This window comes from Myxozyma melibiosi (genome assembly GCF_037950935.1).
Source record: "Myxozyma melibiosi strain Phaff 52-87 chromosome Unknown BZA70scaffold_11, whole genome shotgun sequence".
NCBI classification, from domain to species: Eukaryota; Fungi; Ascomycota; class Lipomycetes; order Lipomycetales; family Lipomycetaceae; genus Myxozyma; species Myxozyma melibiosi.
Genome location: NW_027042925.1, coordinates 79,388 through 103,889, shown reverse-complemented (window position 1 = coordinate 103,889; position 24,502 = coordinate 79,388). Strand labels below are relative to the sequence as shown.

Genomic DNA, 24,502 nt, shown 5'->3' with positions numbered 1-24,502 from the left:
TCCAAGCAAAATCGTATTAAATATCTCCCCCGCTAATCATATATAAACTCCTGGAATCATTTCAAGCCGAATCAATCCATACACATATTATAACCAAAAAGAAAACATAGTTCAAGAAATTCTCAAAATCTGATCGTTGGCTTAGAACAAGTAGAAAAAGCCAACGACAAAGGAAACAAGCGAGAGCGCGTACGACTCGGAAACACCGAGAGCAGCGGCACCGCCGGAGCTAGCGGTCGCCGTGCTCGAGGCGGTGGTTCCCTGGATAAAGCCGGTCTGGACCGCCGAAGTCGACGACGACGCGTCGGTGGCAGTGGCAGAGGCAGAGGACGAAGACGAGGACGAGTCAGAGGTAGAAGTAGCAGTAGTCTCGGCGGAACTAGAGCTGCTGGCGGCGGAGGAAGACGAGGCCTTAGACGAAGAGGACTTGGCGGAAGAGGAAGACGCCGAAGATGACTCTGCCGATGACGACGACGACGCCGACGAAGAGTGCGACGAAGAGTGCGACGAGGAAGAAGAGTGAGAAGACGAAGAGGTCTTGGTAGAAGAGTGAGAAGACGAAGAGGTCTTGGTAGAAGAGTGAGTCGAGGAGTGCGAGGTGGACGACTGGGTAGAGGACTCTGTAGAGGACTCGACCGAGGACGAAGCACCCGCAGACATGTCGTCGCCGCTGGCCTCCTCAGAGGCAAGGATGGTGTCGTCGTCAGAGATCTCGATAGCCTCGGCGGTGCCGTTGATGTTTGTGTACTTGTACGACTTGCTGCTCGACGTCTGGTCGACAAAGGAAGGAGGGTCGTAGCAGGTCATGTTGATGGACTCGATAATGGCAAAGTCGTATCCGTAGTTTTGGATATCCTCGCTGTCCCAGTTGATCTCACCGCCGGCCCAGGCGATGGTTCCGGGAGCGTTGGTGTCAAGTCCACCGGGCCAGAGCGAGATCTGGACGCGCGAGGGAGTCTGGGGAAATTCGTACTCGCCAGAGGTCTCGTTGAGAGTATCTGCTCTGTTGAGCACGCGACCCTGCTGGCCGTCGACCGACCAGATGATGGTGTCCTCGGTCCAGTCGATTTCGTAGGTGTGGTAGTTTTCGTAGGTGTCTGAGAGCGAGATGTTGACGGAGTGGGTCCAGTCAAGGATACCTTGGAAGTAGTAGTTTGTCTGGACGGTCTCGAGATCGGCGCCGACGAATTCGTAGTCGATTTCGTCTTGGACATCAGAGAAGAGACTGGGGGTGTTAGTATAAAAGACGATGAGGAGAATGATAGAAGAAGGAGTTATAACACACATAAAGGCAGTGACGACACCGCCGCCGCGGGAAGACTTCATGGTGACCTTGACGTTGCCGTACCACATGTACTTTGTGGAAGCGAGGACGGTACCGGTTGTCTGGTTAGGCATGGTGATCCAGAGGAGGTCGCTGTCGACGGCGGGGTAGCCGGTGTAGGTGAAGCCGTAGGCGTCAGAGTCGCCGAGGTAGTCAGAGTAGAGGACGAGGGAGTCGAGGTCGGAGAAGGTCCAGGACTGGTTCTGGCAGATGGGAGCGGGAGCGCAGGAGGAGATGTCGTGGGACCAGAGGGGGTTGCAGCCGGCGACGCAGTAGGAGCCGATGCCGCACTCGCCGTATTCTGTAAAAGATTAGAGAGAGAAATGGAGATGATGAGCAGATCAGACTTACGGTTGCAGCAGGGAGTATCCTCGGGGCAGAGGTTTGTGGCATTGCATGAGATTGTATCCGCGCGAACGAGGGACGCGGACGCGGCGAGGAAGGTCGCGCTGAGCAGAGGGCCGAGAGAGTTGAGCAGCATGCTGTAGATCAATAGAGCAGAGCAGAGTAGAGAAGAAGAAGAGAAGGTGAAGAAGAGGAGGAGGTGGAGAAGAGGTGGTGAAGAAGAGGAAGATGTCAAAAAAAGCTCGGGGAAGAATGGAAGGGGTGCAGGTGTCCCAAAACGGAAACCGGTCAACACGACGCTAAATTTAGCAATTAAAATACGCCAAATGAGGGAATTCTTAATTAGTGTTTGTTTACTATATTTGCACTGTATTGTTACTATTTCTGCTCGTTATACACTATTGTTATAGTTATTCTCATTCTATTCTCTATATAATCGCGTAGAATAACATATTAACACATCAATTGATACCCAAATACACATACGCACTCAGACGCACTTCAACCCGGGTAACTTCTCACCTGTTCCTGTTCAGTTCTCTTCTCTTATACTTCTATCTTATATCTCACTTCTCATATCTTATCTTCTTATATCTCACTCTTATATCTACATCCTCACCATGACAGACAGACTCACTCAGCTCCAGGACGCAATTGACCAGCTCGCTGTGCAATTCTACTCCGCCATCCACTATCTCTCGACTCATCATGACTTTGTCCCCCTCGAAGGCGAGCCCAAGGCCACTGATGCCCACCGTATGTCTCCCTCTTCTCTCTATCCCACTTGTTCAATTACTACACTTACTAACTCATTCAACAGTGGTCCCCGACGAACCTGCCGTGTTTGAATGTATCCACCTCTCTTCACCACCATCTCTGCTCTTCATCATCCACTAACACATCACAGCCGCCAAATCAGAGCTCGCCCGCGACATCATGGTCCGCACCCGCCAAATCGATCTCCTCATAGCCTCCCTCCCCGGCGCCGGTGTCTCCGAGCAGGACCAACTTCAGCGCGTCCAGCAACTCGAGCACGATCTCGAGCAGGCCGAGCAGGAGCGGCAGAAATGGCTCGAGAGGAGGGAAATGTTGCTGGCGAAATGTGATAGCGTGATCTTGCAGCTTGCAAAGACGAAGAATGATATCGAGTCTGCCTGAAGTATTTTTCTATTGCCGGTTTATTCGATCCTATGCAGAGCGTAGTCGCTCTGTTCTGCTACGTTGCTTTCCGCTGCAGTACTCAGCACATCAGCACATCAGCACATCTGCACATACGCTCATCTGCCTGCAGTCTCCAATCTACTAAACCAACAGACAAGACAGACAAGAACCCAACAGATTCCACACAAGCAAAGTCAGAAGACAGGTCGCAGCAGATCTTCTAAACTCTCTGTGAAGATCAAAAAAACAGCGCCAGGCCTGATCTCGGCGCTCGACTCCAGTCCCCGGAACCCTCGGCTTTTTTTTATCCGACGGTTGGTGGTCGAAAGAGAGATCTTGCTTCAACAGCTTTATTTCTTGGATATATCTCTCTATAGACTTGATATATTGTAATATAACATCTACAAAACATAATATAATAACAAAAATAAATCTACATAAAGCAAATGCTGTAGATTCTTTCTCTACCGAATTAAACCTACTTTGTCATCCCATATTTCTTCCCACCCCAGACCACCGCCATGATCCCTCCACACTCCTCCTCCGCCTAAACACCCACCCGCGATGTCGTTCATCGAACGGTCCACCGTCCGCGTCGAGCAGCAACGACCGCCTGCTCTCCGCCGCCGCCGGCCGCTGCCATTCTACCTCCGCCACAACCTCTGTCTACAAATCATCGCCGTGCTCGCCTTCGTCGCCGCCGTCCCGCTCTGTCTGTACGTGTCCCGGTACGCGGACTGGGACGCCGAGTACTGCTCCTGGCCGCCGACCCACGAGCGCGACCAGGACCGCGACCTGCGCATGCTGCTCTATGGCGATCCGCAGATCCGCGGCAACGGACCGCGGGGCCACGACCCCGACCTGCGCACGAAGCTCGACATCTTCGGCAACGACCATTTCCTCGGGACCGTCTACCGCACGCTCGCGAAACAGCTCAAGCCGACGCATATCGTTGTTCTCGGCGACCTGATCTCGAGCCAGTGGATCGACGACGCCGAGTTTGCCCGCCGCGCACGCCGCTTCCGCAACCGCATCTTTGAGCACCCGCTTAAAGGAGCAAAGGGCGCGCCGCCCGTGTTTTGGAATCTGTCGGGAAACCACGACATTGGCTACGCGCACGAGGTGACCGACGACCGCGCGCGCCGGTTCGAGGAGCATTACGGGAAACTCAACTTCGCTGTCTACGCGGACGGGTACCGCGCGATTGTCTTCAACGCGATGTCGATCGACGGTGATCCGGACGACAGCGAGTACGGCCAGAGCAGGCACACGCTCGAGACGCGCGAGTTTCTCAAGCAGCAGATGGAGACCGAGTTTTGGGGCACGACGATCCTGTTTATGCATGTGCCGCTGCACAAGGAGGCCGGAGTCTGCGTCGACGATCCGTACTTCTCGTACTATGATCCGGACTCGAGGCGGTTGATTCGCGAGCAGAATATGTTGTCGCCAGAGACAAGTTCGTGGCTACTCGACGGATTCTTCACCGACGGTGGACACGGCTTCGTCGTCAACGGACATGACCACGAAGGCTGTCTTGTGAATCACATCAAGCTTATGAACGGATGGGTCGCCGAGCCTATATCGAAGGGGAAAACAACCTACCGACACTCGTTCTCGCCCGAGCCTGACGAGTCTGTTGTCGAGATCACCGTCCGAAGCATGATGGGCCAGTTTGGCGGTAACGTAGGCTTACTGAAAGGCTTTTATCAGGAGAACAACGACGGTACTTCACCTCTCCCTCTCTCTCTCTCACACACTTTCTCTCACTTAATGAAATACTAACCCCCAAGACGTCACAAAATTCACATTCTCGCTCTGCACATTCGGCCCGCAACACACCTGGTGGGCAGCAACAATCACCTTCTACCTCGCGCTCATCGCCGGCATCCTCTCCTTCATCGTCTTCCCGCTCCTGATCATCAACCGCCCGCCCCTCTACACCCGCTCCCGCCGCGAATCAAGCCCGCTGCTCGCAAGCGAAATCAGCATCTTGCAGTCCTTTTCAGCCGCGGCGAATAGAATCGCAAAGTTGCCGGCGGCGGCGGAGACGGCGGGCGCGAGGGGGAAGTTGGAGTAAAAAGTATTTGTATATAGTTTGTGTGTCTGTGTATAGTTGGTGTTTGGCTTTTGTGAATATAGATGGAGTTATGACGGAAGAGTTATATGGCTGAAGAAGTTCAATTCAGCTTGTACTATACTATAGTATTACAACAAACGGGGCGCTCTTCGTATACTGGCAGTATACTAGCAGCCCAAATATTACCAAACAAAAGAAGCAAAACACAGAAACCCAGACACAGAACCAGCCAGGATCACAGGTCGAGTCAGCGGCAGACAAACAGACCGCTCAGAGAGCTATCAAAGAGACTATCAAAGAGTTATCAAAGAGACTTCACCCCAGCCTGCATAGTCAACAACGCATACTGAAACGCATCATGATCCACCACATCATTGAGAGACCACACCCCGAGCTGCACCAACGACGTCGCGTCCACGACCGGCAAATTATCAACCTCAGCCTCCCACCCGTCACCTACCGCCATCGTTCGCCAGACGGTAGACTCGTGCGCGAGTAAAGGGTACTGCGCGATCTCTGCGTCTGTGTAATCGTGCTGCGTCCAGCGGGTGATGTTGTCGAGAAGCTGTGCGAAATCCTCGTCGTTCATGACTGATAAGTTATTATGCTTCAGGCCGTGGATGGCCATTGCTTTGAGATTGATCTGGCCTTGAATCACACGGAACCACAACCCGCGCAGGTAGTCGGAGTAGAACAGCGTGAGACTGTCTATCTGCTTGAGAATGTCGATGCCGATAGCCTCGCAGTCGTAGTGCATATACCGGTCTCGCTCGAGGATATCAATCATCCGCAAATACTGCGGCACCGGAAAATACGCGATACACCGCCGTCGCAGGAGCCACACTTTTGCTTTAATCTTCCACCGCACCGGTGTCTCGGGATCGTCAACAAGCCGCTCGGTGAGGTTATACACCACGTCGTTGGTCGAGTACTCCCACGACTCGATCGCGAGCGACGACTTCGGCGCGCCTTTGAGGATCGCGACCGCGTTGGCGCCGCCGTCTAGGTTGGGCACGGTCGAGCCTAGGAGCATGTGGATCTGCAGCGTGCGCATGGGGACGGGGGTATCGTCTTCGGGCTCGGTCGGTGGGGTATTCACAGAATCGGATTCGGAGGACGATGACGGTGGGTTGATGCTGTCCAAAGTGCTCCTGAGTTGCCTTTTCAGGAATTCCTGGGTAGACATCACAGGTGAGGACACAGTCTTGTTCGTGCTGGGGGTATCAGCATGGATATCAAACTTTGTCCATCGATTCTTTTTCTTTCCCCGTCTCCCTCGTTTCGCTACCCTGTTAACAACCTCAGTCTCCACAAGCTCAAACTTCTGCGCCTCATTCTTCTCCTCCCTGGGCTGTTCAGCCGGCGAGTTCACCGCGCTCATATTCCGATCTACAGCCGGCTCACCGACGCTATACTTCGGCGTCCAGTGCACGTTCCCCTTCATACACAGTCTCCGACATAACCCATCATCCTCAAAAAAGAACCTTGCCTTGCTATTATACGGCGGACAGCTACTTCTAGGCCTGCGAGGAAGGCCTTCGAAGTTGACGCGCGCGGCGGAGGATGTTCTTCTGCTTCTGCTGCGGGTCGGGGTGCTGGAGGGAGTCGGAGAGATGAGTTCAATGAAGGCGATGGGGATGATGAGCGGGGTGACGAAAGCGAGGTCTGGGTAGCCGGGACAGACGATTTCGTGGTAGACGTTGGGGAATTTCGATCGGAAGGCGGCGGCGGAGAGGGAGAGTGAGGAGTGGGCTTCCATGATAAATATACAGTGACAGATAAGAATACAGAATACAAAAAAAATACAGAAAAAAAGAGGATATGAAAGAAAGACGGGGGTAAGATGTAGAGAGCGAGAAGAGAGGAGGTGGGATTTTAATGTTGATATATGGTGATTTCGAAACGGGCTGGGAAGCCGTAAGAGGAAATACGACATGCGACTGTTTCTTTACTTCCGGCAGATCAGCAAAAACAAACATCAGCACGGTATACACCCACTAGTATATACCAACGATATCACTACCTACCAACCATCCTCATATCTCAAGAACAGCATCGTCTTATATCTTTAGAACAGCAACATCTTCACAGCTCTACAGCAGCAAATGCCGGCGATAGCCGAGTGACGTCAGAGAGCAGAGCACGTGAGCAAAAAATTTGCTTTGCGTAGTCAGCAGCGCAGAGCAGCAATGCGCCTCTTTGCGGACTGGTTCTGGATTGGGAGTTGCTCTCTTCTTCTTCTCTTCTATATATCTTGTATATCTTCTATACTTCTTGTATCTTATATCTTATATATCTTATATCCTCTTCTATTACATCTCTCTTCTTTCTGCAGCTATGGGCGTCCCCCTCTGGAAACCCCGCCACGACTCCCTCCCCTCCGTCCCCACATCACTGCCCTCGCTCTCCTCCTCCAAACCACCCTCCTCCTTCCCATCCTCCTCCTCCCCCTCCTCCCCCTCCTCCTCCACCGTCGACCGCTCCTGGCGCAGACCAAACCACTCCTACCCCAACTCCCTCCACCCCCTCCGCCGCTCCCCGCTCTTCCACCACCACCACCACAACCACTCCCTCCACGCCGATCTCGCCGACTCCCGCGACTGCATCCGCCACGACTCCGACTTTGACGAGATCGCTGAGCCATTCGAGGAAGACGACTACTCCTCCGAACTCGAGCCTCTTGGACGCACTTACATCGCTCGCGAGGCCACCGCAGAGCAGCATGACCGCCGCTACCCCTTCCGTCGCAGCCTGATCGCTCGCGCTCCCGCTCCTTCCTCCTCCTCCTCCTCCTCCTCCTCTTCATCCGCGTCAGCATCCTCCGCAACCTCGTTCAACCCCTCCTCCTCTCCGCGCCCGCGCCACACCCCGATCGCCTCCGAACTCGCGCTCAACCGCACGCTCATGGACTACGTCCACCGCCTCCGCCGCCTCCGCGAAGACAGCGACGAAGCAACCTACTTTGCTCCCCCCGCAGACTCCGCCACCACCTCCACCTCACACTCGATCCCCGACATGCGTCGTCCGTCCGAGTTCAGCGCGGTGGTCGATCAAATCCGCGCGATCGGCGCCGTGCACGACTCCGAGCTCTCGCGGACAGCCTCCGACGCGATCTCGGCTGCGGCCGCCGCCGCGAACTCGTCGCCCACGCAGCGGTATTTCTCGTCGTTGGACCTGGACGGGTTTTATAGCAGCCGGCTGCGTCTGCGGCGGAACGCGTACGCGGCGCACGCGAACCAGTCGGACGATAATCTGCCGACGTATGATCGAAATTTCAATTTCAGCCATATCAGTTTCTCGCCCGAGCTGGACTCTGTGATTCCCGACGCGCGCGGGGACTACGACGCGGAGGCGGAGGGAGACGAGGACTGCGATGTCGAGGGCGAGGAAAGAACTTCTGCGGAGTTTGATGCTAGTCTGCGGACGAGCAGTGATCCGGAAGTACGCGACTTGCTCCATCGGTTCGAGCTCTTGGACGACCGGATAGATCTGATTCGGATGGCGCGGAGGGAGTTGATGTTGATAGAGCTGGAGGCGAATTGGACGTTGGACGCGATGCATATTTCGTAGATGTGCAGGAGTGCAGTAGTGCTGATTCGCAGTTTTGTTTGTGGTAATACGCAGTTTTGGGTCTTTCTTCTCTCTTCTTTTTCTTTTTCTTTATAATTCGTTTGGGTTGGGATCGGTTTATTTTGCTGGATTGCACAAGTGTACTTTTATATATTTCCGACTAGCGCTGTTTGTAGTAATATTTACAAATACTCATTCATATATAGTAAAGTAGAGAGAGAGGTGGATGTGTTATATCCCCGGCGGGAGAAGGAGGACCATGACTTGGCGCGGCCTTTCGGTTGCTAGTAATTCGAAATTGCTAGCCGCGTTGATCTAAATAGTTATCAGCACCTCGATGTTATTAGTAGTAGAGAGAAGGGAAGGCTCACGGTATCGGTAACCTCGATCTTATAGCCCATCCCCATCAACATATTCCTCGTCGCCTCCGACAAAATCCTCGACTTTCCACCTAACCCAACCAGCAACAACTCCGGCCTCGGAAACACCACCTCCAACACCCCCAACCCCTCCTTCTTCAAACTCACGATCCCCGCGTCTAGACCCTCGACATACGGCCCGAAATCCCACTCGAGCACCTCCCCGTCGATAATCAGACACCCGACCGTGCCGTCGCGGCAGTCAAACATGTCCCCTGTCGAGAGCTTGAAGCCGAGGTCGCCGACGACGGTGTCGATTGACATCGGTGGACGGGGGAGGTCTTGCAGCATGTCGAAGTCTTGGATCGCGCCGCCTTTGGAGTGTTCGATTGGTTTGGCTTGGTTGAGGATCTTTTCGAGGAGGGAGGGGGTGGTGTGGAAGGATGCTGTATATGGGAGGGGACGCGGGTGGCGCAGAGGTGAATTGAGCTGTGTGCGGGCGGTGCGTATTATGCCGCTTGAGAGACGCGTGCGGAAAGACATGGTGGTGGTGAAGTGGTGAAGAGTGGGTGGTGTTGAAAGTGGTGTTTGATATTGGGAGTTCAAGGAGTAGAGTCCTCTGCACGCACGCCCTCCTGTTTCTACACTATCAAAGACAATTGCTAAACCCACCCCAGCCAAAATAAAAATATGAACCACAGAATAATCTTTTGAAAAAACCACAGAGTTATATCTGCAGGGGAAACAAAAAAAAATGTGAACCCAACAGCTGTTTTGCCGTTGCCCAGAATCGAACTGAGGTCTCTTCGGCCACAACGAAGTGTACTGACCACTATACTACAACGGCTCACACGTTTTTTTGGCCCTCTCGGCCATCATAAACCCCTGTTCTTCGTTCTTGAAATTAGTCTAAATGCAGTTGTGGTTGGTGGAAATGAAGCGCGTAGGTCGTGTGAAGTAGATTGAGACGTGATATCCATCGACAGCACCTCAGCAAGACACTATCCACTCATAAAAACACGCAGACTCTCCATGTCCATCTGCACCAGCACAGAAACCCTCTTCCACGCACCTGCGCGATTGGTCCGCCGCGCATTAAGCAGCAGAAGCTTCTCGGCGCAAACGGTGAGGGCCTCGTAGCGACGCAAACCCCGACCGGGACCACTCATCCCGAAAAGAAAGGAAAAAAAAGAAATTTCACAAGTTTCCTTTTTGAATTGACGACTTGCTTTCTCTTTTTCTTGATTGAGCGATTCAGTGGCAGTATTTTTATCTGTTGTTGAATAGTATTTTAAGAAAGGAGTTTTTTTTAGTTGTTTGTTTAATTCTTTGCTGGTTAGTGAAGAGTTTGTAGGAACTGCTGTTATAAGTCTGCTAGATGGCGTCGCTTTACAAGGCTTTTGTTCCGGCGGCGAGAGGACTTATTCGGTCGGCTGTCTCGACTGCTTCTAAAGGTTTGTAGTCTGTTTGTTTGAGTGGGGATTGAGGAGTTTGAGAGTTGTGGTGATGAATTGAGATGGTGGCGAGGTGCTAACATAACGATATAGTCGAGACATGCTCCACTGTTCGTCCTTCGCTTGGTATGTCTACTGCTGTGCTGTTAATTGTGACGTTTTGCTAATAAGGTATACAGCCCGCGGAATGGCTACCTTCAGCCGCGACAAACCGCACGTCAACATCGGCACGATCGGCCACGTCGACCACGGCAAGACGACGTTGACGGCCGCGATCACAAAGGTGCTGTCGACCAAGGGTTTCGCCGACTTCAAGGACTACTCGTCGATCGACCGCGCGCCCGAGGAGCGTGCTCGCGGAATCACAATCTCGTCCGCGCACGTCGAGTACGAGACCGAGAACCGCCATTACTCGCACGTCGATTGCCCGGGTCACGCGGATTATATCAAGAACATGATTACCGGTGCCGCGCAGATGGACGGTGCGATTATTGTCGTGGCTGCGTCGGACGGTCAGATGCCGCAGACGCGTGAGCATATCTTGCTTGCGCGCCAGGTGGGCGTGCAGCACCTTGTTGTGTTTGTCAACAAGATCGACACGATCGAGGACGCGGAGATGCTGGAGCTGGTCGAGATGGAGATGCGCGACCTGCTGAGCACCTACGGCTACGACGGCGACAACATCCCTGTGATTATGGGCTCTGCGCTTTCCGCGCTCGAGGGCAAGAACCCCGAGATTGGCGAGCAGCGGATCTTGGACCTGATGGCTGCTATTGACGAAAACATCCCTACGCCCGAGCGCGATCTCGAGCAGGCGTTCTTGCTCCCGATCGAGGACACTTTTTCGATCTCGGGCCGTGGTACTGTTGTGACTGGCCGAGTCGAGCGCGGCACGCTGCAGAAGGGAGAGGAAGTTGAGCTTGTGGGATACCACGACCAGCCGATCAAGACTACTGCTACCGGTATTGAGATGTTCCGCAAGGAGCTCGACCAGGCTATGGCGGGAGATAACTGCGGAATCTTGCTCCGTGGAATCCGTCGCGAGCAGGTGCAGCGCGGCATGGTTCTGTGCAAGCCGGGTTCGATGAAGTCGTCGACGCGCTTCCTCGCGTCGTTCTACATGCTCAGCACTGAGGAAGGTGGCCGCAAGTACGGCATTGGGTCGCACTACCGCCCGCAGATGTTCATCCGCACGTCGTCGGTGACGGTCGTGCTGCACTTGCCCGAGGGCCAGGAGCTGGACGAGAACGGGCAGCCGAAGCTGGTGATGCCGGGCGAGAACCACGAGATGGTTGTCGAGCTCACGAAGCCGATTCCGATCGAGACCGGGTTGCGGTTCAACATCCGCGAGGGTGGAAAGACTGTGGGTACGGGAATGGTCACGCGTATTATGACTTAAGGTGGTATCGTTGAGTTGATGTATATATTTGTTGAATGAGTATTCGTGCTCCCTCCTCTCGTATATAATAGTGATTCGGTTACAGTAGTTAAAAGTAAGGGTGTAGTAGAGTAGAAATAAGGTTTGGGACTCAACTCAACTCAACTCACACAACTCCATTGAGAAAGAACTGATCAACACTGTATATACCATCGGTTTACTCAATAGACCGTCAAGAGAACTAAGTAGGACTGCTCTAGATACAACATGTCAACACCAACACTAAAACGATCACGAAGCTCACTCTCGCAATCCACCCTGGCCTCACCATCCCCGGCCGGCACCTCGTCGTCGACAAGCCAGGGCCATCCGCATCCGCTCCGGCAGACTGTTTTCGCGCGGGATATTGGCGGTAAAGGAGGTGTGCAGGAGGACGACGAGGAGGAAGATGATGGGGAGGATGATGGGGAGTGGAGACGGAGGGAGGGGGATGATGAGTTTGAGGATGTTACGCGGGCGGGAGGGAGACGGGAGGGAAGGGAAGGGGGAGGTGAGGAGGAGGAAGAGGGGGATGAAGATGAGGAGGAGGAGGAGGAGGAGGAGGAGGAAGGTGGTGGAGGGTATTTTCCCTCGCTGTCGATAAAGATCAAGCCGCCGGTCGCGCCGGCGAACTACAAACGGCCGGCGGAGGATATGGGCGGTTTACGCGCAAAGAAGCAGAAGAAGGGGAGGGTAGAGACGGAGGATGATGAAGACAATAATGAGCTGTTTCCCGCGCCGGACGCGTTCGGGGTTGAGATTGGGGACGAGGAGTTTTCGAGTTTGGGCGGGGGGGTTAATGTGGAGGAGGATGAGGAGCTCGAGGAGATCTTGTCTGGGGTGAATGGCAGGACACAGAGGAAGAGGAGGAGGATGTTTGGACCAGGGCTTACGGCAGAAGAGATCAAGTCTGTGATTTCCTCATTTACGGACGAGCAGATGGACCGATACGAGACGTTTCGCCGCGCAAACATCAACCGGGGCGGTGTGAAGAAGCTCGCGAACGCGGTGCTGAACCAGTCGATCACGAACACGGTCGCGGTGGCTATCTCTGGGTTTTCAAAGGTGTTTCTGGGGGAGGTGATTGAGCGGGCGCTGGACGTGCAGCAGAGGATGGATCCGGGGGATGGAGTGAATCCGTACGCGGCGCAGAGGCCGTTGCTGGCGGTGCATATACGGGAGGCGTGGAGGCTGTATAGGCAGGAGACGGGGATGGTGCCAGCTGCGCAGTGGAGGAGGGAGGGGCGGGGGGAGGGGCGGATGTTTAGATGAGAGTTAATAGCGGTTGACGACAGTCGCGTGATGAGTAGATAAAGAGTAGATAACAGTGGTAAGTAAAGAAGAGAGGGGGAATGTAGACGGAGATAGTGAGGAAGTCCATGAAGCAGAAGAAGACCTAAAAGGAAGGAGGAAGAGAACTAGACTGAAGACGATGGAGGGTTAGTAAGAGACAGAGAAGAGACAGAGACTTACCAGATGGAGGCATCGGTCCCGATCGGAAGTTCCGAGTCTTATGTCCGCGGGGGTTTGGTCCCTTAGTATACAGCAGTATTATAGATTAGAATGAAGTAGAGTAGAGTATACAGAGAGAGAATGGTATTGTATTGTATTGTATTAGTATATATAGTAATAGTAGAATAACAGATGTATAGTAGATAGAAGACACAGAATGACTAAACAGGAAAGAGCAGAAGAGCGAAAGAGCGCAGGAGAAAGAAAAGGTCGGTGCGTTGGTGCTGCGCGATGCGGATGCCGCGCAGTGGACTGACGATCTGTGTTGTGTTGTGTTGTGTTGTGTTGTGTTGTATAGCATAGTCATAGTAATAGTAATAGTAGTAGATACTACTATAGTACTATTATACTATTACTACTATTATAAGAGTAATAAGAGTAATAGTATAATGCATTGTCATCATACACAAATAGAAATAGAAAGGCGGATCCTCCGATGAGTCACTCCACTCCACTCACTGTGCAGGACTGTGCAGCCGTCCGCAACCGACTTCCACAAGCGGTGATTACATAAGAACACAGTCACGGCCACCTCCGGAGGGGGCGCAAAGAGGCGCCGCCACAGGCGTCTGTCGTTTTCCTTTTCCTGATCCTCTCAGGCGCGGAGTTAGGGTCCAGGGAGTAGTAACTGTCTGTACATTCTATACATTACTACTGCTATTATATGTTGTAATAGTATAATAGTATACTACACTATTTATTACTACTACTACTACTACTACTACTACTACCTCTATACATCACTCCTTGTTGCAACCAACAATCCTCACTTCCTCTCTACACGCGGCGCGGCTGTAACCTTATTCAAGTCGACCTCCGCCGCCGGCAGACGCGTGTGAAGAAAGAAGAGAAAAACCAGATTTGTGCTTTTGTTTGCGCGTCTCGATGAAGTCGATCGCGTTGATTTATAAACCGCCTTCCCCTCTTCTTCTCTTCTTCCTGCTTCTTATATAACTGCCACTGCCCCCTCTTCCCCCTTCCCTCTTCCCTCCCCTCTACTCACTACTACTCACTACTACTCACTACTACTCAGATCACTCAGATCACCTCTACGTCATTCCTTACTCATCTCTCACTCATCTCCCATCTCTACCTCTCTCTACCATCCCGGCCCTAACCCTAGCGCCTCACATCCTCCATCCTGGCGTCCTCAGTCTTTTCCCGCCGCTTTCTCAAGCAGGCAATCTTCCACCAGCATCCGCAGACTCCTTCCTCCTCCTCTTCTTCCTCCGCCTCCTCCTCCTCTTCTACCACCGTCTCCTCCACATCTGTCTCCTCCTCCTCCTCTTCCTCCCGCAACGTCAACGGCCTCTCCCTCCTCATCGACCCCCCTCCACCGCCCTACGAAGCCGCCTCGTCACACTCTGACGACTGCCTGAACCACTCCCTCTACCACCTCTCCAACTCCTCTTCCTCCTCCTCCTCCTCCTCCTCCGACTCCTCCTCAGACTCCTCCCCCTCTCCCCCTCTCCTACCCACCCTCTCCCTCCCCCCATCTCCCCCTCTCACACCCCCCTTCCTCGCAACATCCTCCCCCATGTCCGCCCACAACTCCCCCATCCTCGCCCCCTCCTCCCCGGCTCTCGTCGGAAAGCCAATCGCTTCCACCGGTTCCGGCTCCCTCACCATCGGCATCTCCCTCGCTGAACCAATCCTTTTCTTGCAAGGATTCGAGCGCTCCGAGTACGCTGACCACACTCCCACAATGCTCCGCGGAACCCTCCACGTGCACGTCGCAAAGCCTACAAAGATAAAAGCCATTAACCTCTCCTTCACCGGAAAAGGCCGAACTGAGTGGCCGGAAGGTGCGCATCTCCCTTCTTCTTCTTCTTCTTCTTCTTGTACTTTACTAACATTCACAGGCATCCCCCCCGCCAAAGACGAGTACTACGAAGAAAAAGAACTCATCTCCCACCTCTGGCCCTTCTTCAACGCCCACTTCGCCGTCGAGTCCGCGCCCTTCGGCACCGACGCCGGCGTCCGCAACCCCCGCGGCGCAGAGTCCCTCCTTCCCGGCGCCGTCCAGGCCGCCCGCGAACGCGAGCGCTCCTCCTCCATCGGCCGCCGCTCGCTCTCCGCTACCGGTCGCAGATCCGCCTCCCGCTCGCGCGACTCGTTTGAAGAAAAAGACCGCGGCGCTATCCAGGCCGCCGCAAAGGGCTACCGCATGTTTGCTCCCGGCGACTACACCTACAACTTTGAACTGCCCATCGACGCCTCCCTCCCCGAGTCGATCGAGTCCGCCCGCGGCTCCGTCCGCTACGAGCTCGAGGCCTCGATCGAGCGCCCCGGCGCCTTCAAGAGCAAACTCCTCGGTCGCAAGGCCGTCACCCTCATCCGCTCCCCCGCCGAGGCCTCGCTCGAGATCGGCGACCCCATCGTCGTCTCGCGCAATTGGGAGGACCAGCTGCACTACGACATTGTCATTGGCGGCAAGGCCTTCCCCATCGGCTCTGTCGTGCCCGTGGCCTTCAAGCTCACGCCGCTCGCCAAAGTGCGCTGCCACCGCATCCGCATCATGATCACCGAAAACACAGAGTACTTTGCGCGCCACAAAAAAGTGCACGGCATCGAGCCCGTGCGCAAGTACCTGCTCTACGAGCACCAGGCCGACGGCGGCGCAAACGAAAACATCCTCGGCAACCTCGACGACGGCACCGAGACCGCGGGCCCGATCGAGCTCGAGTTTAACGCCAAGATCCCCGGCTGCAACGCCGTCGCAAAGGAGTCCCAGCGTCTGCACCCGGACACCACGTACGGCAACATCAAGATCCACCACTGGATCAAGATCGTGCTCAGACTCTCGAAAGCCGACGCCGAGGACCCGTCCAAGCGCCGCCATTTCGAGGTCTCGATCGACTCGCCTTTCCATCTGCTCTCCTGCCGCTGCACCACCGCCAACGTCTCGCTGCCGGCCTACAACCGCCTCGGCAGTCTCAACTCGGGCGAGCTTCCGCCCTGCCCGTGCGAGGCCGACGTCGACCCCGCGCAGGAGGCCGAGGACCTCGCGCGCCCGATGCATCTCCTGCGCCGGCCGTCGACCAACCCACCTCCGTTCGACGCGGACGTGGCTCCGCCGCCAATGATCACGCCTCCTCCAGGCTACGACGACGCGATCATGGCGCAGGGAGGATTTTTCGGCACGGCCTCGCTTGACGACGAAGACGACGACGACGACGACCCGGACCGCGATCTTTTGAGTCTTGGTTTCGACGAGCTTAGACTTGATAATCCTGCGCGGTCGCAGGTGTCGCTCACATCCAACTCTTCGTCTGCCTCGAGCGCGTCCTCTTAATCATTTCTTTTGTTTCATTGTACGATACTATACATTATCTGTTTTTTGTTTGTGGGATTTCTATATTGTAAGTTACAAGGTCACGAAAAGTTTTAGGTGGTGTCTCTTGTATATATCTGGTTTTATTTCTTTGTTCACGGCGGCGTTTGGTTTCTACTATATATAATACATACCATATACACTTATATATATAAAAAGAGTAAAGAGATGAAGCGAGCGATTAGATAACGCTGTGGAATGACGTAGATGCACGAGTCATGTTATGCGAGCTGATGACTCGGCTGAAAATAGTTAATCCGGGCGAGATAAGCACGAGCACAGGCGTGACTGAGTATTTAAGCAGTGTAGAGATGAGGATGTAGTGAATGAATGAGTGAGGATGAGAGTTGAGGATGTGTTTGCGAGTATCGCGAGATAGTGGTATCGCGGAACAGCGCGTGGAGAGGCGATAAGAGAAAGTTTGGGAGGTTTCCTGATCCGGAGATGGGTTTGTGATGAGGTTATAACGCACAAAGTGGGTAAAATAAGTCGGTGAGGTGAAGGTGCAGGTGACGGACGGAGAGGGTGAGGGTGAGGGGGAATCCCGGATCCGGGAGCCAGTTGAGACAGTGATGGAAATAGAAGTAGAAGTAGAAGGAGGAGGAGGGGGATGGGCGGGATGTCCGATAGCCAAGACGGGATGCGAGCCAGCCACGCTGTCAGATTTGGAGCGGTAGCGAGTGTGTGAAGGGGTTGTGCGTTGGTGACAGGATTGAATAGGCGAGAGTGCTGTGAGGAGAGGGGGGGGTGAGGGTGGTCAAGGAGGAGGAGGAGGGAGGTGGGGGTTAGTGGTGCTGGTGGGTGGTGAGGGTGATGAGGGTGGTGGTGAGATCGCTGAGATTACTGATTTCATTGTAGAAGCAGTAAGAAAATATAAACAATCACCCATCAATGCAACAAAGCAGATAAAAGTAAAGAAAATAGTAAACAACAGAAAAACGAATGGAAAGTTAATGAAAAACAAATGAGAGGTATAACTGATTGATGGCGAGATATCGATAAGATAGAGATGAGATACAGATGACTGTTCACTAAAGTCGGCGGCGCTGTTTGTTGAGGTGGTAGGTAGGTAGGTAGGTCACTGGGTAGTAGTGACTGAGTAGTAGTGACTAGCTATCGTTGGTATGTGTTTGTACTCCCGCTGTCCTCTGTATTTTCACTACTGTCTACTTGCTTTCTTCGCTACCCTCACTATCCTCACTGCAGTCTACTCACTATCCATCTCCACTTAATTCATTTATTCAGCATACCAACGCACTGCATAACTAAACCCTCCACTCAAAAAAAAAGAAAATAAATGAAAATAAGCATCACAGAAGGAAGAACTATCCAACTACCCATCATGGTAAATTACTGGTGTTGCAAAAACCACTGAAGTGTAGGAATTGTTGTGGATTTTTGCGGGTGTAGAAGGGAAGAAGGGTTTCGAGTGTACATTTATTTGGATTTTGATTGGTATTATGGACTGACTATGGCATCACAAACTCACCATAACAAATGAACAAACATAACAGAAAAATCACAAATATTTTGAGATAATTTAACAGCTTGATACTTTACACAAACAACAGTTCCTGCGCAGTATTCTCGCGCAGTCCTTCAAAATTACAGCACAACTCATTGCAGTTGAGCAGAGCAGAGCAGAGCAGAGTTTAAAGCCACGGGCAGAGCTCGGTGCGGCAACTGTCTCTCTCTCTCCACTTCACTACTCTACACTTCACTACACTACTCATCTATTTTCCTCAGATTGAACTCCAGCTGTTGTGAATCAGATCAGATTACCTGCCTGTTTAGTTCATTGAAGTCAGACAACAGCCTGATAACCAACAGCACATCGAGACTACAGACAAACAGATCATGGCTTCCGACGACGCCGACGACACCCACCACCACCACCACAACCACAGCCTCCTCGGCTCGGCCGTCAAGCTCCACGAGCGCATCCACTCGCAGCTCCGCTCCACCGAACTCGACATCCCGCACCTCTCCGATCTCAACCCGCTCTCCTCCTCCTCCTCGTCCGGTATCCCCCCCGAACCCCAACCGCCCGTCTACATCGTCCCCCCACCTAAACGCCCTCCGCCCGCGCCCGCGGCAACGACAGAGCCATCAAAGAGTTCAATGCTCCTACCCAGCAACCCTCCATCGACCTCCAAATCCAGCGACAGCCTAGTCGACCAGCTCGCCGAGCTCCAGCGCCAGATGTACATCGACACCGGCCTCGCGCCGCCGGAGCGCCCGCAGCCGGGCTTCGCGCTCGCAGCCGGCGGGCTCTCGCGGCAATCGTTCGCCTCCGCGCTCGAAGGCCCCGGAAGCGAGAGCAGCGCCGCGATCGACCGGCTCGCGGACGGCAGTTCGCGACAGACCCTCGTCCCGCGCTGGCGCAAGCTCGACGCCGACGTCGTCCCGCCGAACGTGGACTCGTACTATCTCCCGAGTTTCCTGGTTCCCGAGTCGATCGCCGACACGCTCGTGCGGCAGTTTATGCTCAACGAGCTTGATTGGACGACGATGACGCATAATGGCGGGAAAGTACCCCGGCTTGTGTGCGTGCAGGCCGAGTTCGTCGACGGGTGGTACCCAATCTACCGACACCCCGTCGACGCGCCCGCGCCTCCCACGCACGAGCTCTCGACCTCGGTAAGACTGCTCAAGGCCTCGCTCGAGTCGGCCACGAACCAGAAATTCAACCACGTGCTCATCCAGCAGTACCGATCCGGCGAAGACTGCATCTCGCAGCACGCAGACAAAACGCTCGACCTCGTGCCGGGCAGCAAGATCGTGAACGTGAGTCTCGGCGCGATGCGCTACATGTCGCTCAAGAAGAAACGCGACTCGCTGCGCGCGCGCTCGGCTAGCTCTTCGACTTTGCCCAAACGCAAAATCAACTTTGTCCGCGCGCACATCACGAACGGCGCGTCGATCTACCGCTCGGTCGGCAGCGACCAGGAATCAGAAGCAGGCGACTCCGACGACGAAGCCTACTCTGACGACGAGCACCCCTCCTCCCACCCCCACCAACAACAACAACAACAACAATCTACCACGACCACACAACCCACACCCGTCACCTTCTCCCTCGACGACTACGACAAGCACCCGAAAAACGCAATCTCCCGCCCTCCCGCGCCAAACCAACGCATCGCGCTCGAACACAACTCGATCTTCGTCCTCGGCGCGCACACAAACAAACTCTGGACGCACCAGATCAAACCCGACAAACGCTCCCGCGCGCAGAAATCTCCCGCCGAACTCGCGTTTGATGGGTTTAGAGTCAGTCTTACCTTCCGCTCGGTTGCTACTTTTGTCACAAACTCAAGTGGTGGTGGTGGTGGTGGTGGCGGTGGTGGAAATAGCAGCAGCGGCAGACCACAGCTCATCTACGGCCGCGGCGCGACCGCCAAAGACCGCGTACACGCCTCGCCCGTGCTCTACTCCGACAGCGCCTCCGAGAGCGAGCGCGAGAACGCGCGCGCGCAGGCGAAAAAACTGCTCGGCGCGTTCGCGGCCGAGAATCGGCTGGGCGAGAGCTTTGATTGGCAGAGGGCTTATGGCCAGGGTTTTGATATCGTTGATTTTCCGACGGATTTGTAAGATGGTGGTTGTAGAAGTAGAAGTATACTTTGACTCATAATGAAACACATGCATATATAATACTAAACAGAACGGAACGCCATACTCTTTTATCAAGTCACAGGTATTTTAAAAAAAACTAAAAGAATCACCCATCAACATCATCGTCGATATCATCCCCCCTCTCGCCTCCCGCACTCACCCCGCCCCCGCCCGCAAACGTCCGGCCAAACGCCTGGCCTAAAGGCAACATCCCAAACGTCCCCATCGACGTCGGCGACCGCACGCGCGCGCGCGACAACTGCTCCCGCAACTCGTCAATCACATGCTGCGCCTCGCCCAACCGCTGCCTCGACCCGTCCCGGTCGCGGATCCGCGCCTCCCGCTCGGCTTTCAGTCGTTTTTCGTAGTCCTGCAGCCGCAGCATGAACTTGTCGCTCGTCATGCCCTGGCTTGCCAGCACGGTCGAGCCCGTAGACGACCCGAGCGAGTCGCCGAATTTGCTCGCGGCAGAACTGCCTGCGCTACCGGTACTCCGCACCGACGCCCGACTCGCAACAGACTCCTGCATCAGCCTCTGCACCTGCTCCGCGCTTCCCTGCGCGCGCGCCTCCGCATCCTCCACCTTCCGCTCCAGCTCGGCAACCAACGCAGCGTGCTCCGCGTCCCGCCGCGCGAGCTCGTGCTCAATCGCCTTCTGCTCCTGCTCGCTCGCGAGATCCTTCGCCTCGAGCTGCTCCACGACCTCAGTCTGGAACGCCTTCACGGACTCGAGCGTCTCCCGCGCGGCCGCGTTCTCCGCGCGCTCGTCCGCAAGCTCTTTCCGCAGCTTCTTCTCCGCCGCCCGCGTTTCTTCAAGCTGCTTCTTCATGCTCTGCAGTTTCTTCTGCTGCTGCTGCTGCTGCTCGTGGCTCGCTGACTTGCGCGCCTCAAGCGACTGCTGCAGCTCGTCGATCTGCGCCCGCAGACTCTCAATCGTCTGCTCCTGCTCCGCCGCTTGCTCGCGATACACGCCCAGCTCTTTCTTCTGCGCCGCGTTGTCGCGCTGCAGCGCGCTCAGCAGCCGCGTACAGGATTCCACCTCCGCGTTCATCTTGTCAAACTCGACGTCCTTCGCCTTACTGCTCGCGCGCGCTTCTTCTAACTCCCGCTTGCTCCGCATCAGTGCCTCCTCCCGCTCCGCAAGCTGCTCCTCACCGCTCTTGACAAGGTCGTCCAGCCGCAGCAGCTCGTCGTCCACATTCGCAAACCGCGAAATCTCCTCGTTCTTGGCCTTAATCAGATCGTTCAGCCGCGTGAGCTCGGACTCCGCCTCCGTCGACAACGCCTCGTAGTCCTCCTGCCAGGTCACGATCTCCTCCTCCCGCGTCTGGATGTCGCGGTAGCACTGATCGAGCTCGGCTTCCTGCGCGTCCATCTTCTCCGCCAGCTCGTCCACTTTCCGGTTCAGCATCTGGATATTCGTCTGCTGCGCCTCGATCGCGTCCTGCAGCTCCCCGTTCTCGCGGTTGAGAATGTCGACCTGGATCTTGCGCTCGCGCGCAATGTGCTTCACTTCGGATAATTTGTCCCGCAGCTCGCTGATCATGATCCCGTTCTCCTCCAGCTCGCCGCTCGATACCAGCGACCGCCGCGACGAACTCGACCGGCGCCGCAAATCGTCGAGCTCCCGACGTAGCCGCTCTTTCTCCATAGCCTGCGCGTCAGCGTGCATCGTCTGCGTCCCAAGTTCGCGACGAAGATCCCGGATTTCCTACTTCTGTCAGCTCTCTCCTAAAAGTTAATCTGTAGAAACACTTACCTGCCGAAGCCTCGAGATCTCAGCAGAAGACTCACGATCGCCCATCACGGAGGTACTTCTTCGGACCTTGAGCATATCCGATCGAAGATCCAAGATCTCTTTCTGCGCTGCCGCATGCGCCTCTTGCTCTTTCTCCAGAAATCCTTTCAGCGTGCTCTAAACTGTAATCAGCACTCTACTCAAGGAAAAAAATCAGTTATTACTCACAATCTGCTCCTCAAGAATATCGCTGTTCCCCTGAGTCTTCTTCAGACGATCAATCTCCTCCAAGTACTCTCGCTCCCTCATAATCATCTCATTCAACTGCTCGCGGCTCTTGTCCGCATCCGCTCTCAGCTCCTCAATCATGACCAAATGCTGCTCCATATCATTCTGCAGCTCCTCGACCGCCAGCTGCCGCTCCGCCTCCGCCTGCTCGTCGATCGCGTGGTCGCGCGTGGTCCGCGAGCTTCGCTGCTCGGCCGCAATCAGCTTACTTTCCAGCTCCGAAATCTGCCGCTGCATGCTCTTGGCTTCCAGACTCATCCGCGCAACCGTGCTCTTGAGCTCGATGTTCTCGTTCCTGATCTCCCGCACGCCGTCTTCAGACCGCTTGTCGAGCTCCTGCGTCATGTAATAGATCTTGAGCTGTAACCCGAACGTCTCCTTCTGCAGCTTGTCAATCAGCGCAGACTGCTCTTTCAGCGTCAACTTGCTGACCGTGTTTGGCACATGCCCAATGCTGGACCGCATCGAGCCCGAAGAGGATTGTCGTAGTGCAAAGCTCTTGATGGCGGAATCAGTCACCTTGACGTTCTTCACGCGGTCCGCGATAGCGGTATTGGTCGGCGCAGGATTGTGCTGCCTCGCGCGCCCCGACCGATTCTCTTGACCGGGCCTGGGCGTCTGCGCAGGAGCTTTGGAGGTAGGCTGTGGCCCCTTTTGATATAGCGGCGAGCGATCATAACTGTCATACTCCTCCTCTTCTTCGACTTCCTCCTCCGCAACATCATGCAACCTGCGCTGCTGATTCTCAGCCTCCTGGTCAGACACCGGCGGCGGCGAAACCGGCGGCGACGACAGAAACTCCTCGTGCGCGCGCATCTGCTGACTCGTCGCCTTGCGCACCACAGTCGGCGACTCCACGTCCGAGTACCCATCGTCGTCGTCGTCGTCGTCCTCGAACCCGTCGTCTTCGTCGTCATAGTCTCCTGGTGCGACAACAGACGACTCGTTCTGCACGAGCGAGCCCGCGAACGAGGTCTCCATTGACGGCAGCGACATGGTTTCAGATACCGCCATCGAGCTGTTGAGTATCTTGTCGTCCACCTCCGGGCGCTCGTACTGAGAATCATCGTACTCTTGCTCCTCGTCAAGCTCTTTATGTACCACCTTGTTGGCTGTATCTTTATGTACATCTTCTTCCTGCTGTAAATCGTCTTCTTCCTCTGCAACATATTCCTCCTCACCCTCCGTCTGGGGTTGAGACTCGCCGGACCGCGGACTGGGAGAGACATAATCCTCAACCGCGTCACTCGCCAGATACTCTGCATTCGCCTCACCCTGCCTCTCCCGTTCGGCCCCCTCATCCTTCCGCGTAGCAGCCATCGCGTTCTGGGTCTTATCCCCATCGCTATTGATACTCATCCTACTCAAGCTCTCCGCAACATCAAGCACGCTATCCGCCACACTCACCGGCGACATCATACTCTTCCTCTTCCCCCCTTCTCTCACCAATCTCGCCACGCTCTGCGGCGTCGCAGCCGTAGGCGGCACAGCCGGCATACCCTCGCCTCCGCCCTCGGCAGGCGGCGACAGCGGCGGAATGACTGACATTGAGGAGAGGTTGCTTAGATCCGCGAGGTGCCGGTGCAGGTTATCAAAGATCTCGGGGCCGGAGTTTGCGAGCGAGTCGCTGAATTGGGATTTGACGGGCGACAACGAGGACGAGGATGTGCTGGAGGAATTTGTTCTTGCGCGCGGAAGCTGGGATGGCGGGTTGGAATTCAAATCGACCATGTGTTGTCTAGTTGAACTCGATTAGATGGTGTTGTTATGAAGTGAAGGCCATGTACTCATTGTACACGACAAAAGTCAAGAAACATACGCGTTTTATGACATCGATTCAGAAATGTGAAAACTGTAGCCCTCACCCCTGTGAAACGCGTTCGAGTAGCTTTCCAAGCCGTGGAATGAAAGCCTCTGATAGACAATGACTGAAGAAATAAAATGCTTCCTGGCAATTCTTTCTGAAACTAGAAGCAGGAAAGATACGAGTCAGAACTGTGCTAAACCAAGCTTGATTCAGAGCCATCAAAGCGAACAAAGCGACGCGTGGATCCCTGTGTCGACAGACTCCACACACGCACCCGCCCTCTAACAACTTCACCCCTCACAATCAAGCACAAAACACTTTTCTAACAAAGAACAAAACTCACCAGAATCAAAATAAATACCCGGGGTGCACAGTACGCTGTGTCTGCTGTGATGCCTTGTACGTCGGAACTGTAGCCTCACAACGCACACACACTCAAAACAGACTGGCACCCCACGGGTTTGTTTACGTTCGGTACCCTAGCCCTGTCGTCGCGAATTG

At 54.7% G+C, this 24,502-nt stretch overlaps 11 protein-coding genes and 1 non-coding gene across 12 annotated transcripts; 7 read left to right on the top strand and 5 right to left on the bottom strand.

The window, feature by feature from the left end:
- Nucleotides 1–141: 141 nt before the first annotated feature.
- BZA70DRAFT_268934 (concanavalin A-like lectin/glucanase domain-containing protein) lies at nt 142–1,805 on the bottom strand (the record flags this gene model as incomplete). The annotated part of the gene is made up of 2 exons (XM_064911189.1): nt 142–1,625; nt 1,676–1,805. The coding sequence occupies 2 exons, from the start codon at nt 1,803–1,805 to the stop codon at nt 142–144; spliced, it is 1,614 nt and encodes a 537-aa protein (XP_064766532.1).
- A 235-nt stretch (nt 1,806–2,040) lies between these two features.
- BZA70DRAFT_282623 (mediator complex, subunit Med21) lies at nt 2,041–3,295 on the top strand. Its single transcript, XM_064913316.1, has 3 exons — nt 2,041–2,425; nt 2,490–2,519; nt 2,577–3,295. The coding sequence occupies exons 1-3, from the start codon at nt 2,290–2,292 to the stop codon at nt 2,825–2,827; spliced, it is 417 nt and encodes a 138-aa protein (XP_064766531.1). The 5' UTR covers nt 2,041–2,289; the 3' UTR covers nt 2,828–3,295.
- Nucleotide 3,296: 1 nt separating this feature from the next.
- BZA70DRAFT_66163 (uncharacterized protein) lies at nt 3,297–5,299 on the top strand. Its single transcript, XM_064915305.1, has 2 exons — nt 3,297–4,553; nt 4,621–5,299. Exons 1-2 carry the CDS (start codon nt 3,395–3,397, stop codon nt 4,905–4,907), a joined length of 1,446 nt encoding a protein of 481 aa, XP_064766530.1. The 5' UTR covers nt 3,297–3,394; the 3' UTR covers nt 4,908–5,299.
- BZA70DRAFT_291087 (uncharacterized protein) lies at nt 5,212–6,666 on the bottom strand (the record flags this gene model as incomplete). Its single annotated transcript, XM_064914268.1, has 1 exon — nt 5,212–6,666. The coding sequence occupies one exon, from the start codon at nt 6,664–6,666 to the stop codon at nt 5,212–5,214; it is 1,455 nt and encodes a 484-aa protein (XP_064766529.1).
- A 453-nt stretch (nt 6,667–7,119) lies between these two features.
- On the top strand, nt 7,120–8,679 carry BZA70DRAFT_282620 (uncharacterized protein). The gene has a single exon (XM_064913315.1). The coding sequence runs from the start codon at nt 7,245–7,247 to the stop codon at nt 8,475–8,477; it is 1,233 nt and encodes a 410-aa protein (XP_064766528.1). The 5' UTR covers nt 7,120–7,244; the 3' UTR covers nt 8,478–8,679.
- BZA70DRAFT_282618 (uncharacterized protein) lies at nt 8,680–9,672 on the bottom strand. Its single transcript, XM_064913314.1, has 2 exons — nt 8,849–9,672; nt 8,680–8,792 (listed from the first exon to the last, which is right to left on the bottom strand). Exons 1-2 carry the CDS (start codon nt 9,377–9,379, stop codon nt 8,709–8,711), a joined length of 615 nt encoding a protein of 204 aa, XP_064766527.1. The 5' UTR covers nt 9,380–9,672; the 3' UTR covers nt 8,680–8,708.
- Nucleotides 9,612–9,683, bottom strand: BZA70DRAFT_t71. Its single transcript has one exon. It is a non-coding gene; the product is annotated as a tRNA-His (tRNA).
- A 427-nt stretch (nt 9,684–10,110) lies between these two features.
- Nucleotides 10,111–11,974, top strand: BZA70DRAFT_66059 (elongation factor Tu GTP binding domain-containing protein). The gene is made up of 4 exons (XM_064915304.1): nt 10,111–10,290; nt 10,384–10,416; nt 10,470–11,913; nt 11,968–11,974. Exons 1-3 carry the CDS (start codon nt 10,215–10,217, stop codon nt 11,687–11,689), a joined length of 1,329 nt encoding a protein of 442 aa, XP_064766526.1. The 5' UTR covers nt 10,111–10,214; the 3' UTR covers nt 11,690–11,913; nt 11,968–11,974.
- A 606-nt stretch (nt 11,975–12,580) lies between these two features.
- Nucleotides 12,581–12,979, top strand: BZA70DRAFT_240946 (hTAFII28-like protein conserved region-domain-containing protein; the record flags this gene model as incomplete). The annotated part of the gene is made up of 1 exon (XM_064910518.1): nt 12,581–12,979. One exon carries the CDS (start codon nt 12,581–12,583, stop codon nt 12,977–12,979), a length of 399 nt encoding a protein of 132 aa, XP_064766525.1.
- A 1,777-nt stretch (nt 12,980–14,756) lies between these two features.
- Nucleotides 14,757–16,700, top strand: BZA70DRAFT_259805 (uncharacterized protein; the record flags this gene model as incomplete). Its single annotated transcript, XM_064910868.1, has 3 exons — nt 14,757–15,024; nt 15,082–15,239; nt 15,366–16,700. The coding sequence occupies 3 exons, from the start codon at nt 14,757–14,759 to the stop codon at nt 16,512–16,514; spliced, it is 1,575 nt and encodes a 524-aa protein (XP_064766524.1). The 3' UTR covers nt 16,515–16,700.
- A 2,337-nt stretch (nt 16,701–19,037) lies between these two features.
- BZA70DRAFT_240917 (uncharacterized protein) lies at nt 19,038–20,147 on the top strand (the record flags this gene model as incomplete). Its single annotated transcript, XM_064910516.1, has 2 exons — nt 19,038–19,445; nt 19,650–20,147. 2 exons carry the CDS (start codon nt 19,038–19,040, stop codon nt 20,145–20,147), a joined length of 906 nt encoding a protein of 301 aa, XP_064766523.1.
- Nucleotides 20,148–20,274: 127 nt separating this feature from the next.
- On the bottom strand, nt 20,275–23,925 carry BZA70DRAFT_291081 (uncharacterized protein; the record flags this gene model as incomplete). The annotated part of the gene is made up of 3 exons (XM_064914267.1): nt 20,275–21,879; nt 21,928–22,083; nt 22,135–23,925. 3 exons carry the CDS (start codon nt 23,923–23,925, stop codon nt 20,275–20,277), a joined length of 3,552 nt encoding a protein of 1,183 aa, XP_064766522.1.
- Between the last annotated feature and the right edge of the window lie 577 nt (nt 23,926–24,502).

Excerpts from the sequence above, each read along its gene's own strand:
- BZA70DRAFT_282623 (XM_064913316.1), top strand. The coding sequence starts at position 2,290 with ATGACAGACAGACTCACTCAGCTCCAGGACGCAATTGACCAGCTCGCT. Across the intron at positions 2,426-2,489 it reads CAAGGCCACTGATGCCCACC|TGGTCCCCGACGAACCTGCC; the intron begins GTATGTCTCCCT and ends CTCATTCAACAG. Across the intron at positions 2,520-2,576 it reads CGAACCTGCCGTGTTTGAAT|CCGCCAAATCAGAGCTCGCC; the intron begins GTATCCACCTCT and ends AACACATCACAG.
- BZA70DRAFT_66163 (XM_064915305.1), top strand. The coding sequence starts at position 3,395 with ATGTCGTTCATCGAACGGTCCACCGTCCGCGTCGAGCAGCAACGACCG. Across the intron at positions 4,554-4,620 it reads TTATCAGGAGAACAACGACG|ACGTCACAAAATTCACATTC; the intron begins GTACTTCACCTC and ends CTAACCCCCAAG.
- BZA70DRAFT_282620 (XM_064913315.1), top strand. The coding sequence starts at position 7,245 with ATGGGCGTCCCCCTCTGGAAACCCCGCCACGACTCCCTCCCCTCCGTC.
- BZA70DRAFT_282618 (XM_064913314.1), bottom strand. The coding sequence starts at position 9,379 with ATGTCTTTCCGCACGCGTCTCTCAAGCGGCATAATACGCACCGCCCGC. Across the intron at positions 8,793-8,848 it reads AGATCGAGGTTACCGATACC|ATCAACGCGGCTAGCAATTT; the intron begins GTGAGCCTTCCC and ends ATAACTATTTAG.
- BZA70DRAFT_66059 (XM_064915304.1), top strand. The coding sequence starts at position 10,215 with ATGGCGTCGCTTTACAAGGCTTTTGTTCCGGCGGCGAGAGGACTTATT. Across the intron at positions 10,291-10,383 it reads TGTCTCGACTGCTTCTAAAG|TCGAGACATGCTCCACTGTT; the intron begins GTTTGTAGTCTG and ends ATAACGATATAG. Across the intron at positions 10,417-10,469 it reads CACTGTTCGTCCTTCGCTTG|CCCGCGGAATGGCTACCTTC; the intron begins GTATGTCTACTG and ends TAAGGTATACAG.